Here is a 12,391-nt window from a genome sequence, read left to right as displayed (position 1 = left end):
GTGGATACAAAAAAAAACCAGCTTACCAAATGTCTTCTTTCTTGAAGCATTCATTACATTCGAAATGCCGAAAGGCTGCATTATGTTATTATCCCCTTTCTCTATTATGTGCCATGCCCATTGCATGTTTTTTCTCGGACAAACCTATGAGGTATTTAAAGGAAGACATGCGGTTATGTGATGTTTTGTTGTGCACAATTTTTATGAGCAGAAAACAAAAACCAGTTTGGTGTTTGATTTCCGGATCTGCTATTTGTGGGCATTGTTTTGTTACGGCTTTCAGTTCTGGTCAGAGTAACATCATTAATCGCGTTAATCCTTCTCGAGACCAGCTTCTTCAATTAAATGTCATCGTGTCGGTACAGAGTAGAAAACGGCTGCGACATACCACCTGTCTGTCGCTACCTTCACACATGGTCGTCTGCTGTGTTGCGGCCTTGGCTGGCATTTGGGTATCGGATGTCTCGCCGCATTCGGTACGGCCAGGTGTGCTGAGGCCGCAGACATGGACAGGTCTGCTGGTGGATACCCCACGGTGGAGCATCTGTCACCCAGCTGGATAGGTCAATGTTGGTCTAGGCGAATCCTCATGAGATATTCATTGTGGTCATGGAGGGGGGGAGGGGTAGCAGGCCAAGAGATGTGGTAGGTTGTTGAAGATAGTTGGATGCAAGAAGAATGGGAAAACGTCCCCCAGGTACAAGTCACGCTTCTAGAGATTTATTACCTCATGTAAGCTGTAAACAACGTGTGTTCCATACTTCGCCAATTTGACTCTGCTGTTTGTTTGCACTTTCTTTTGCCTTAATCTGCATGATAATTATACAAAGAGGCTTTGGAAAGTAGCTTTGAATCCTTGCCAACCGGACTGACCAACAAGGTAGAGCTGAGGTCATCCGGTAGTCTTATCCATTTTCTGTGTTATCTGCATCCCGCTGTGGTTTTCATATGATCCCTGATATTTTCTCCTCGTCCGGCCTTATGTCTCGTTGTCGCCTGTCAGACCTTTTTCAGACAGTGCACAATGCATCCGGAAATCAAATCACAGTCTTATCTCGGACAATGCACAATACTTCCGGAAAACAAATCGCAGTCTTGCGGGATGTTGTCATATGCAAATTACTTCAATATTCACTTAGGGGTGCATGGATGAATGAGTACTACGCGTTTCACATTACCGACAAAAATCACCTTACCTACCTACTGTCTATAAGCGACCACACCTGGCCTATATGTACTGGCGATTACTAAACATGTCTAACTGTCCATACTTGCCAACCGACCGAAAATAACCAAAGTTATTATTTATTACTTCTTTCAGAGTTATTACGGAGCGAGCGAAGCGAGCGTAGTCTTTCCTTAGATTAACGGAAATTTCTGAGTATGAGCGGCCGGCCGGCCGGCCGGCCGTGCGGACGCTTTTGCGAGGCTTATATCTCAGCAACCACTTGACCGATTTACACGCGGTAATTTTTGTAGGGTAGCTTCATTCCTTCTACCAAGTATTGGACTATTCCCGATGCATGTGGGTGACCTCTTATGCACGTGCCACGTGCAAAACGAAGAGGTGTCAGTTTTGCAATTGTTGCAATATCTCGGTAACTACTGGGCCGATTGCGCTCAAAGTTGGCATGTAGGTAGGCACCCACTAGGCACTGCATATCCATGTGCCAGAGTTGGGGTGCTGCTGCACGTGCGCACGTGCAGCGGTCGTTTCCAGATCTCGAGAACGGCTCGACCGATCGCGCTCAAATTTGGTACACAGTTAGGGACCGGTTAGTAGGGTGCCGTGCACAAGTCAGTTATGACCCATTTTGCACGTGCAGGGTGCCGCTTCCAGATCTCGAGAACGGCTGGGCCGATTGTGTCCAAATTTGGCACATCGCTAGAGACCGGTTAGTAGAGTGCCGTGCACAAGTCAGTTGGAGGTACCCCCTCGAAATTCCGCACGTGCAAGGCCCACCCTCTCGCTCGCTCCGTTAGTCGCCCCAAAAGGCGTTATACTGGTTTTAGTTACGGCCTTTACTAGTAACTCACAAGGATAAGTTTATGCTTTTCCTTTGATGCCAATCAGTTAACGTGACTAATTAGGTATTAGCTGTGAAGTGAAGACGCCTCTGAACCGGTGCAGGTGTATTGTTCACCGCGAGCGAGCGTGGCGTGGACCCAGTCGAGACTGATATAGCCCCGTCTCGGTGGACTGGCGCCGGCCCGCTATCACCGCTTATCAATGCAAACCGTCGCGGCAGCCGACCTGACTCTCCGCGGCCCTGGATTGTACCATATTCATTTATTCTGTTTACGTTACCAGGTGGTGGTGCCTCGATTTAAGCATCAGCTTTTGCACCACCACCTGGACTATTTGCTTATTTCCATTTTATGTCTAATAAATGTGTTTTGTTGTTTGTTGTAGCTACTATCTAATTATACGACGATTCTGGCAATTTCTGACTATAAATGACCTTCACATCACCACTTCTCGCAGTTACTGGCGAGAAATGGCCAGTTCCAGTCAGTAATGGCAATGGGCCACCATCGCTGACAGATGATGACCAACCAATACCAACCATCTATATTACTATTTGAGGAGGGTGCGTCTGTCCGTTACCGAGGTCCCGACTTGGTGCTGCTTTGCGTGGACTGCAGGCCAGACCGTTGCACCTAGCCCGGTGAAATTTGCACAACTCATAGATCAAGGATGCGCGACGTGCCTTTGAGGGGTCTCAGCTCGATCGGGTCGATAGGGAGCGCGTGGTGCGTGCTCAAAAAGTGCAAATTCGCGTCATAGACTTTACATGTATAAATCGGCGTGCGAAATCGGGCGAAAATGGCTAATTTTGGCCGACACGGGTCCAGTTCCCGTGCAATATCTTGGTGACCAGGGATCCGACCGGCACGGGGAAAACAGCATCGTGTACAGAATTGAACGGGCTATTGAATGGTGTGCAATGCAGAGGATAGCACGCGCCACGTGCACCGGAGAGGGCACTTTTATTTGAAAAATTGCGGTTTTTGAGGGATTTTGGAATTAATTTTATTTTTAGGTGACCGTTAAATGGAGTGAGTTGAATCAACGCCTATTTGCAAGAGAAAGGTACCGCCTCTCATATAAAAATTATGAAAAGCTGATTGATCCAAATCAAGGTGGTGCAAATCACAGGAGAAAATGGTGTTTGTCAATTTTGTGCCACTTTATTAATCACACGGGTTTTGCTGCATAACCTGATACCTTTGGCAATTGAATATGGTACCATTGGATAGAGCATTCAATTCTGTCCAATATTCACTCTTCATTTTTGCATAATTAGCAACAGTATCCTTAAAAATGTAAATGTTCCAAACCATTACATTGTCATTTTTAGCGAAATTCATCGATGGCCCTCAAAAGACTTCACGCCAGTTTTCGAATCATTCTAAAGTAGAACGCATGATAATACGACACGGGCACCTCGATGCGATGTATCTTTTTGTTTTCTTACAAAATGCTTGGCCGTCAAAAAGCAATCGAACGAAATGGATATTTACCAACCAAATCGACACAGACCAACCCACGGGTCAAAAAATCCCCCCTTAGCGTTGCGGAGCACGCGGGTAACCCTAGTTACCAACCATTTATGCCTTCTGTCTCAGGAACTGCGAGCGTGGCGAGAGGCTACAGCACCTACGTAGACTCCATCTTTGACCAGGCCATGCAGAAGGCCTTCACCGAGTGCTGCGGCATGGACGTCGACTTCCTGTCGGCCTACCCCGACTTCTTCGCCCTCTTCCTGGTCATGGTGCTGACATGTAAGTATAAGATCGCGGGCTGGGGGGAGAAGGGGAAGGGGGGGGGGGGCGTTTCTTTACCCTTTTCATGGTCATGGTGCTGACATGTGAGTTAGATAAGATTGCAAGGGAACGCGGCGAGGGATGGGCTGACGAGTAGGGGGACGGGAGGTGGAGACAGGCGCATAGAGTATCGAGCATAGCGGTGAATGAAATAGTATCTGGTGAATTTAGGACTGCATTGTGGCGTTGTAGTATTGCACATTGTAGTATTGTAGTATTGGCTCTTGAACCGCTCGACTCCATCGGTGGATTGCGAACAGCCAGGGTGAGATGATCTGATCAACGGCTCAGCAGCATCGTGTCGCATTTAGCGGTCTATATTTTGGAGTGGAGAATGGGGAACACCGCGAAAAATGACGCACTCTTGTGTGCGATATAGCTATTCAAGACGTTTTGCCGTGGTATTGCAACTGCTTTACCCTCGAATACGAATCATAGCCGTCACACATATGACGACGGCCTTCAATGCCACGAACGCTGTGGCCATCGTGTAATCCCTGATACCATGGTGGCGTTTTTGAAAAGATGCAGCCGGCAGAAAGGCAGATAGCGGAGATGCTCTTTGGGTTTCGAAATGCATCAGCGGAGTCTCATATGCCATTCAACCGCAGTCGAGTAGGTATTTTGCGTGGCGTGCGGCGGGATCCACGTGCGGCGGAATCAGAAATCGGTACTGGCTGTCACTGCTTATATAATCTGCCGGGGCTCTTAGTACACGGAGCTATTTTTAGCTTCTCCAAGAAACAAATGTGTTCAGAGAAGTGAATTCGAAATGAAATTAATTTCTTATTGAATGAGGAATTTATCTCGAGGGCCATGATGGTCTGAAACAGGTTTTGGGGATGCGAATTGCGAATAGGTAGGTAATTATGACTTTATGGTCTTTTCAGAAATATCATCATTTGAAATGCCGACTCGCGTGGTTTTAAGTTTCACTGTTGCTTCAGTCAACTAGTAACTAACCCCAGACACCATGGCCTTATCTATGTAGTTTGCAGTTACCTATTTTAGCTAACGGGCAGAACTACTTATTTGAAATTTTGTTTCAACATTGCGCGAGAAGATCTCCGCGATCGTCGCCCAAAACGCACCTTTCCTTGTATAGTTACGCTCACTAACCCCGTTTGTATGAGTTGTGGTGTTGTGGCCTTTCTTTATGCCTCGTATTGGCGACCACGGGTGTCACTGTCTGAAATTTATTGGCTGGGCTATAGACCTCTGTATGTACGGTGTACCTACAAGACGTCTATGGTCGGGGTGTAAAGTGTAATGGTTTCTTTTGGATACCAAAGCCATTCTTACAATTGGCGTAATGTTGAATATCGATTAAGGATGAAATGATGCAATTGTTGGTAGGGCTCGGGCCCTATGCCAGGTCTATATAAAACGACACTCGTTTTGGTGACCTTCTGGGGTTTTCTCTTAAAGGTTTCTAATTTCTACCACCATATGCGTAATATCGAGACTACAGTGGTATAAGCTGCAGCGATAAGCTATAAAAAATCAATTTGTCGCCGCACGTGAGGTCGGCCGTGTTAGGACCGGTGCCGCCGTGGCTCGTGGCCGTCCCGCTTATTGCTGGCAGATGACCGATGTCTCATACAGCCCTGCTCTTTCCCAAGCCAATATTTCCCACGCCAATTCACCTCCGTATTCTCTTATTACACACGCCAAATGAAGAACTGAACAGTCATTGTCGTGTACCAACCTGTTTTGGGAGTGGAGAAGGACTCGTTCGGAACATCCTCACCGTCGCGAGTTGTCAGAAATATCTCCCATCAGCGGGGTAGCAGTCGTGTACGCCGGTATTTGAGCGGATAATCGCAGCATTTTTCATGTTTCATGTTGTACTTAATCAGCTGACCTATGCATAAGCCGCTCCGTTCTGATAGCTCGTTTGGGCTCTGTGAGCGGCTGGCCCGTCCGGCGGCGGCGGTGGAATTCACCGTCGTCCGGCCGTGCCCATCGGACTCCGTTCAGAGCCCGGTCCGGGCCCGGCACCCGGCACGCGGCGCCGGCCGGCCGGTGCGCGGCACTGAAATGCACTCTGACGGCGGTAATTCCACGTTACGGCGATGTCCACGCCAGATTGCGATCGCCGGACAGCGTCCCAGTATCGTTATCTGCGCCCGACGGACATGCGGAATCCGCTTTGGCTGTCGATCCGCGCGTGTCTGGTGGCGGTAGTCGCAACTGGCTGCGTGTCCTCGGCACCAGACTACCTACAGTGCCGACGCAGGAATGGTCATTCTCGTTTTCTGCATTCTTTTGAAATGATACAGTACGGCTCCTCTGAATCTAAAGAGATCTGAAATTTTTTTCTGAGTTACGGTAGGTTATCCTTACCCAAGACCCGTTTTAACCCAACGCCCTGTTTGTTTTTCTGTCATTTAGTTCTGACTTATTTATTTATTTATTTGTTTATTTATTTATTTATTTATTTATTTATTTATTTATTTATTTATTTAGTTGTTTATTTATTTATTTATTTTGATGGCTTGTGTACTAAGGCATTGTTGAGAGTACCATGAAACATCCCGCACAGTTTAGTAACATTCCTTAGTGGTGTTTTTGTGTGTGTTTGTGTGTGTGTGGTGGGGGGGGGGGTCATCGCATCTATCAAAAGGCATCATTTGCAGAGCGTGCCGTGTGGTCCACTTCTATCCCGAGATGGCTAGTATCACATCTCACTGAATCACATTACACCCTGTTAACTCGCCGTGCGCATTGCTCGCCTGTCCTGGCCGCTCTAATGTGTTCTATTTCGAGCACCTGCCGTCCGTGCCAGTGGTGTTCCCAGTTATATACAGATAGTTCGGTATCGTCATAGCAATGTCATCACCTCGCTAGATGCGTCCCGATCTGGCCCGGTTAATTTGACAGATGTTGGACTGAGACCCGATTAGACAACTTCTCTGGGTGATATTGCTGTCTCACGCACCGTTTGCAGTGCGTTAGCTATTTTTAGAGTTCTAGGCTTCCACATGGTGAGATACGCCCGAAACTGATGGGGATGCCAATTCTGGAGATGTAATGAGAAATTATAGATAAATCTTATTCCGTATTATGTATTGTGCTTCACTCGCATCGATTTTAACTATCAGTCTATAAATACTGCAGCATGATGTGGGCCGTGTAGCAGACATATACGTTACAGATAGCAATCGACACCTGTCCGCAATAATCGCCTTCCATCAATTATGGAGATCGATAATGGTCAATGGAAATGACTAAGTCATTCGGTAGCTACTAGATAGTTGGTACCGACGACGGCTTCGTCCGCGAAAACAATTAGACCATTCAGACGATCCTGTAAGTAGATGCGTGTGCTACTGTTAAGTTTTCGCTTCTAGTCCCATCTGACGGTCTTTAAACATGACTAGTCATCGTAAGGTGCACTTGTACACGGTACAGATTAAGATACTCTTGCTAGCTGGATTTCTCGAAGGCCCGATTTTACAGTCGCAGCTTGTTCGGGCTTGATTAGAACTAGTTCCATTGCACCTTGCCACTGGGACCAGTCGACATTTTTCTCAAATCACTGCCGACTGCCCTTGGAGTTTATCTCGCTCCGGTGTTGGTTCCCGAGTTTCACGGTTCCACGTGATCAACAATCCACTTGTGGTAGTGTGTGACGTCCGTGTAGATACCGGGCAGTCCTGGCCGGCCGCAGCCGATGCCTGCCGACACCACCCCGACCACGACGGCTCGCTCTTGGTCACCGTCCTGGTCTGCCACTGTTAGCGACCCGCCGCTGTCCGCCTGGCAGCTGTCCGTGCCTCCCTCCCGAAACCCGGCGCACACCTTACCCGGCCGAACTTTGATCACCTTGCCGGCATCGGTGAACCACTGTTGGCAGGTTTGCCGGGAGAGCAACGGCAGCGCCGTCCACTGCAGTGTGTCGGAGCGTTCTCCTCCGGTGCGCCATTCGTCCAGGTACCCCCAGCCGGCCAGCAGGCCTCGCGCACCCGTGTACCGCTTGGCGTCAGCGCTGGCCGGTGGCACACACACCGGCTGAACAAAATCGCCCCAGGTCACCGGCTCGGAAAGTCTGAGCAGCGCGATGTCGTCATCAAAACGACCCTCCACGTAATCCTCGTGGATGATTTTTCTCTCGACGGTAACAACGCGTCGACCCGGCTCGGCGTCTGCGTCGGAGGTGAGGTCTTGACCGCCGACGAGCACGGAAAACTGGCTGGCCGGTCGGCCGCCGAAGCAGTGTGCCGCCGTGAGCACGTACCGTTCGGAGAGGAGAGCTCCCATGCAGAGGTGGGCGCCCTGGTGGCGCACGGACACTGACCACGGAAACTGGCCGCGGTACGCCTCCTGACCGCCCTTGATGCGGGTCTGGTGACCGGGAGAAGCGTGACGCTCGCCACACGGCACGCCAGCGAGACTCAGCGAGTCGCCGTCACCGGCACACGGTGATGGCAGTAGAATGGCTAATGCCGAGAGCAGGACTGCCGACAGTAAGCTCATGGTGTGAGCTGATGATGGCACGGTGTGAACTGACACCACTGCCAGCGCCAGGTGCTCTATTTAAAGAGACCGACAGGGCCAGTGGAAGCTCAGACCTCACTCAGTCAAGGCCCGCCTTCCGGTATGTGCGACAGGGCTGCACTCTGTTGCACTGTTGCAACGCTGCGCTTCCATGGATACTTCCTGTGGTGGCGTGGGGAGCCGACGCTGGCCGCGTGCTCGGTTTCCGCTGTGCTGTTCCGGTGCAGCAGGGATCAGTGTCCCCTCTGTCACAGAGCTGTCGGTAGCGATGTCCTGATGCGGGCGACCATGGGTGCCGCAAGGTCGCTCCGGTCCCCCCGGAACCAAGCTGCACCCGGGTCCTGACACGTCAGATGAGTGATGACTCGTCACGCTGGTGATGACTCCATCGCTGTCACGCTGCTGATGACTCCATTGCTGCGTTATGTGGAAGCTGCTATCTCATTATCGTATTGACAGTATTGGGCAGACTCTCGATTTTCAAGTATTTGTATTTTAGTTCGAAAGGTCACTTCGCGACTAAGGTTTATTGGGATGTTTGTCCATTAACTCCGAGAGCAATCCTGCGTTTCCCGTGCTGAAAGGACAAACCGATTGTCTAGGTCGCCAGCATCAAGTACACAGGTGATACAACCTGATTGCCTATGTAAATACAGCGCCACAATGAACTCGTGTGGCGGTGCATCGAGTACACCTGGCGCCACATTGCTCAATTGGCAACCGAGCACAGCTGGCGCTATCTCAGTCCTGAGCGGTGCTGTCTCGTGTTGACCTCGATGTAATGCTATCGGGAGCTGACAAGCTATCTTCTCCATCGCAATTGACTTGAACTTCTTTATATTTTATCATAAGGTCTTAGTTTGACCCAAGATACCCATACGAAACGTTTGACCAGTGAGCACGAGCATACAAGCATTGTTTGTCTCCGTGTTGATTTGAGGGGCCTCTCCTACAACTGCCGGGTCAATTAGTCATTGCTATTTTTCTGCCTGTCACCGTTTTCAATAGCTAAATAAATGAAGATGAATGTTTTAAGCAATCTAATGGCAACAATGCGGTGGGCTCTTCGTGACCATCCTTTTGCAGGTTGAACGGTTAATTTACAAACTCAATGGAGGTGACGAAGCCACGGTAGATTTCTTGAATTCACTGACGTGCGCTACTCCCGACAGTATGTTTCACTGCACAAAGCTGCAGCCGCTGTCGTTAAGTCGCTTTGCGGTGGAGACTTTTTCCTCGGCGAGAAGCCGATCCTCTCGATAGCTGGATGTGGTCTTCATTTGGCCACTAAGCGATCTCTTCTGTTTGCGGGGTATTAGCGTCCAGTGATCGGCGATTGTGGTCCTCTGCGTGCCGCGCCTCAACCCTTCTCCGGGGGCCCCCTGTCCTGATGACAGCGCAGTGCTCAGCCTGTCGGTATTCGAGGCAGCCACTCTCGCCATTGTTTTGGTAACCGAGTGTCCGGTTTTGTGGGCTGGCAGCCACGCGGCGTATGGTGGTCGTTTATTAATGACGTCCCTCCACGTGAGTGGAGAGCTGTATCCGCCGCTGGTGGCTCGGAGCCGGCTGGACGACCTCTCTGAGAGAGGCTGTCGCAGGAAGTCGGCTATCCTGGCTGCAGAGAAAGCTGCGCGGCCGGTGGTGCGTCATACGGCGCCCTGTCCTGGAGAGAGACCGCGTGCTGACCCGGTGACCTGACCCGACCGACCGTACGAACTACGAACCTCGTGATTTTCCGTGACGCGTGTGTGAGAAGACGGCTCAATGCAGCGTTGCTCTCGTGCTGGCATGGTCTCTGCCGCGTGGAACGGCCATTTTTTAACCTGTGGACCTGAATGTGTGTCTGGTCCTCCCCAGTACCCGCCTGTATCACTGCATCCGTTCGTTCCCAGTTCGTCTTCCCGTCGGACGTTCTCGGTAGACTCTCGCCTCAGTTACCTCCCTCCCTATGCTCAGTTGCCACCTCCCGAGTGTCAAGAGCGGGACCGATTTCCTGTCGGGTCTCCATGGTCTCTGTGCCTGCTGCGTCGTCCCTTTGTATCGGTCAGTTCGGAGAGGTGTGTCGCGGCGCACAAAGCTGGTGGTTGCCAGGCTGCTGAGGTCGTTCCCAGCCGCAGGGCCGTGCGTCTAATGGAAAAGACACCCTGGATTGACGGACAGTGCAAGGCTGAATGCACACCACTGTTCCGACTGTCCGCTCGGTCTGTCTCTATCGCGTCTTCTTGGCTTCCTGGAGATCGCCGAGACATGTCTGCTCTGCTTGTGACACGGTGACACGGACGCACCACTCTGTCTCCCTCCATACCCCCCTAAGACGTCGGTGTGTGAGGCGTCTTCGACCCCCACACTCCACAGGTGCCTTGAAAGCTAGCGAGTCGTCAAGTAGTCTCTGCAGGTGTTAATTCACTCGACAGGTGCTGAGGGGGTGTTTTGAGCCGCTGGTGTCGCAGTGATCCGAGGCTTCGCTGGCGTCGGCGCAGAAAATCGGATCCGTAGTCTTGCGGGGACTTTATGCGTTTGCTAACAGCTCTGTGGTTATTATCTTCGTGGATGACCAGTGACCACTAATGCCACTTGGCGATTTCGCAAGCGACTGTCACCAGAGTGGCTAGTATTTTTTGAAATATTATGCCGGCTGACCGCTGGTAAGCTCTATAAAGGCAATGCGGTATCTTTCACTGTCAGGTTGACTTGAGAAACGCAAAAAGCACATTTGTAAAAGTACCTACTTTATCATCATAGCTCGCGCGTTTTGTGATCGTCCCTTCCACTAATAAATTATTGTGTGATTGAGAGAGGAGGAGTGACTGTATGCCCGCCCGTATGGCCCTCACCAAGAAACTGTAGGCCAATGGCCCTCATAGACCAAACACAATAGTAGTAGCATTGCCATCATCTCCGGCACTAGCCCATGATCAGTTGAAAGTTGTCATGCATGGATTGGTTAATCTAGACATGTTTGGATCATGATCGCCGAGAACTCACGCCACCGCCTGCGCTTACGAAACATTGTATTGTAAAGTGCTAATTGACGTGAGCGGCGTCGCGCATGCTTTACTATAGCATTTAACCCGCGACCTGGTGGGGGGGGGCTATTTTTTGCCCCCCCCCCTCCAGACTTTTCGATATATCTCCAGAACCACTGCGCTGATCGTCACCAAACTTTCAGTACCCTCCCGGACATCAATTTTACACATTGTGACCAAAAATTTTTCCAAAGGCTTGGATAGGTTGGCCGGAAATGACGTCAGAGTGACGTCATGTTCTGCCGTTTTCGACCCAAAAAAGGGTTTCGCGGGAAGAGCTGTCAGGCCTATAGCTTTGCAAATACAGAAAAATGATAAAGACATAAAAGCTGTAGATTGGATAGGGCTACAAAACTGCTATCTCGGATTTTTGAATTTTTTGGATTTTGACCCCCAAAAATCAAAAAATAGATTTTTTGGATATAATAATCGAAAAATCCAAAAAGTTTTTTGAATTTTGCAAAAACCGGAATATATGTGATAGTCCTTACCGCCTTCCATCCACATACCAAATTTGAGATTGATGCCTCTTTTTTTGGCGAAGTTATAGCGAAAAAACTGTTCAAAATTGATGACGTCAAATTTTCAAACTCAATTTTTAGCCATTCTAGAACCCGTATCGCAAAACAAAGACCACCATTAGACTCCCCGTGACGAGCTGCATCGAATCAATACCCATTTTATGCAAAACTATTAACTTTAAAATTTGACCTTTTTTGGCCTGACCTTGACCTGACCTTGACCTGAACTTTACCAGAAAGTGACCTAAGCCGTACCTGATAGTCTTATAACCAACACCATTGAGTTGGAAATGAAAAATTGGCCATAAAACATGCATCACACAACCTTAGTAAAGTTGGGCTCATGTGACCTGACCTGTGACCCTTGGTGACCTGACCTGTGACCTGACCTGGTATTGCCAGTGACCTCTAATGGCAACACATCTACTAGGCAACTGACGCCCTACCGCTGATTCTCGACAAAATGCGTTTTCCTCGGTGTTATAGCGCATTCCCTAGAAGACCCGTGAACGGTGA

The 12,391-nt window shown here is 49.7% G+C and overlaps 1 protein-coding gene across 3 annotated transcripts in view; it reads left to right on the top strand.

The window, feature by feature from the left end:
* The window catches only part of LOC122363559, an 83,794-nt gene that overhangs the window by 15,975 nt on the left and 55,428 nt on the right, over positions 1-12,391 (top strand). For all 3 annotated transcript variants that reach the window (XM_043332988.1, XM_043332986.1, XM_043332987.1), the window contains exon 4: positions 3,631-3,786. In XM_043332988.1, coding sequence (XP_043188923.1) covers positions 3,631-3,786 — 156 coding nt within the window. The remainder of the gene's footprint in view (positions 1-3,630; positions 3,787-12,391) is intronic.

The sequence above is a fragment of the Amphibalanus amphitrite genome, unplaced genomic scaffold (assembly GCF_019059575.1).
Source record: "Amphibalanus amphitrite isolate SeventyFive unplaced genomic scaffold, NRLGWU_Aamphi_draft 000627F_arrow, whole genome shotgun sequence".
NCBI classification, from domain to species: Eukaryota; Metazoa; Arthropoda; class Thecostraca; order Balanomorpha; family Balanidae; genus Amphibalanus; species Amphibalanus amphitrite.
Note: the sequence above shows the minus strand (reverse complement) of the source record. Positions and strands in the feature narration are given on the sequence as shown.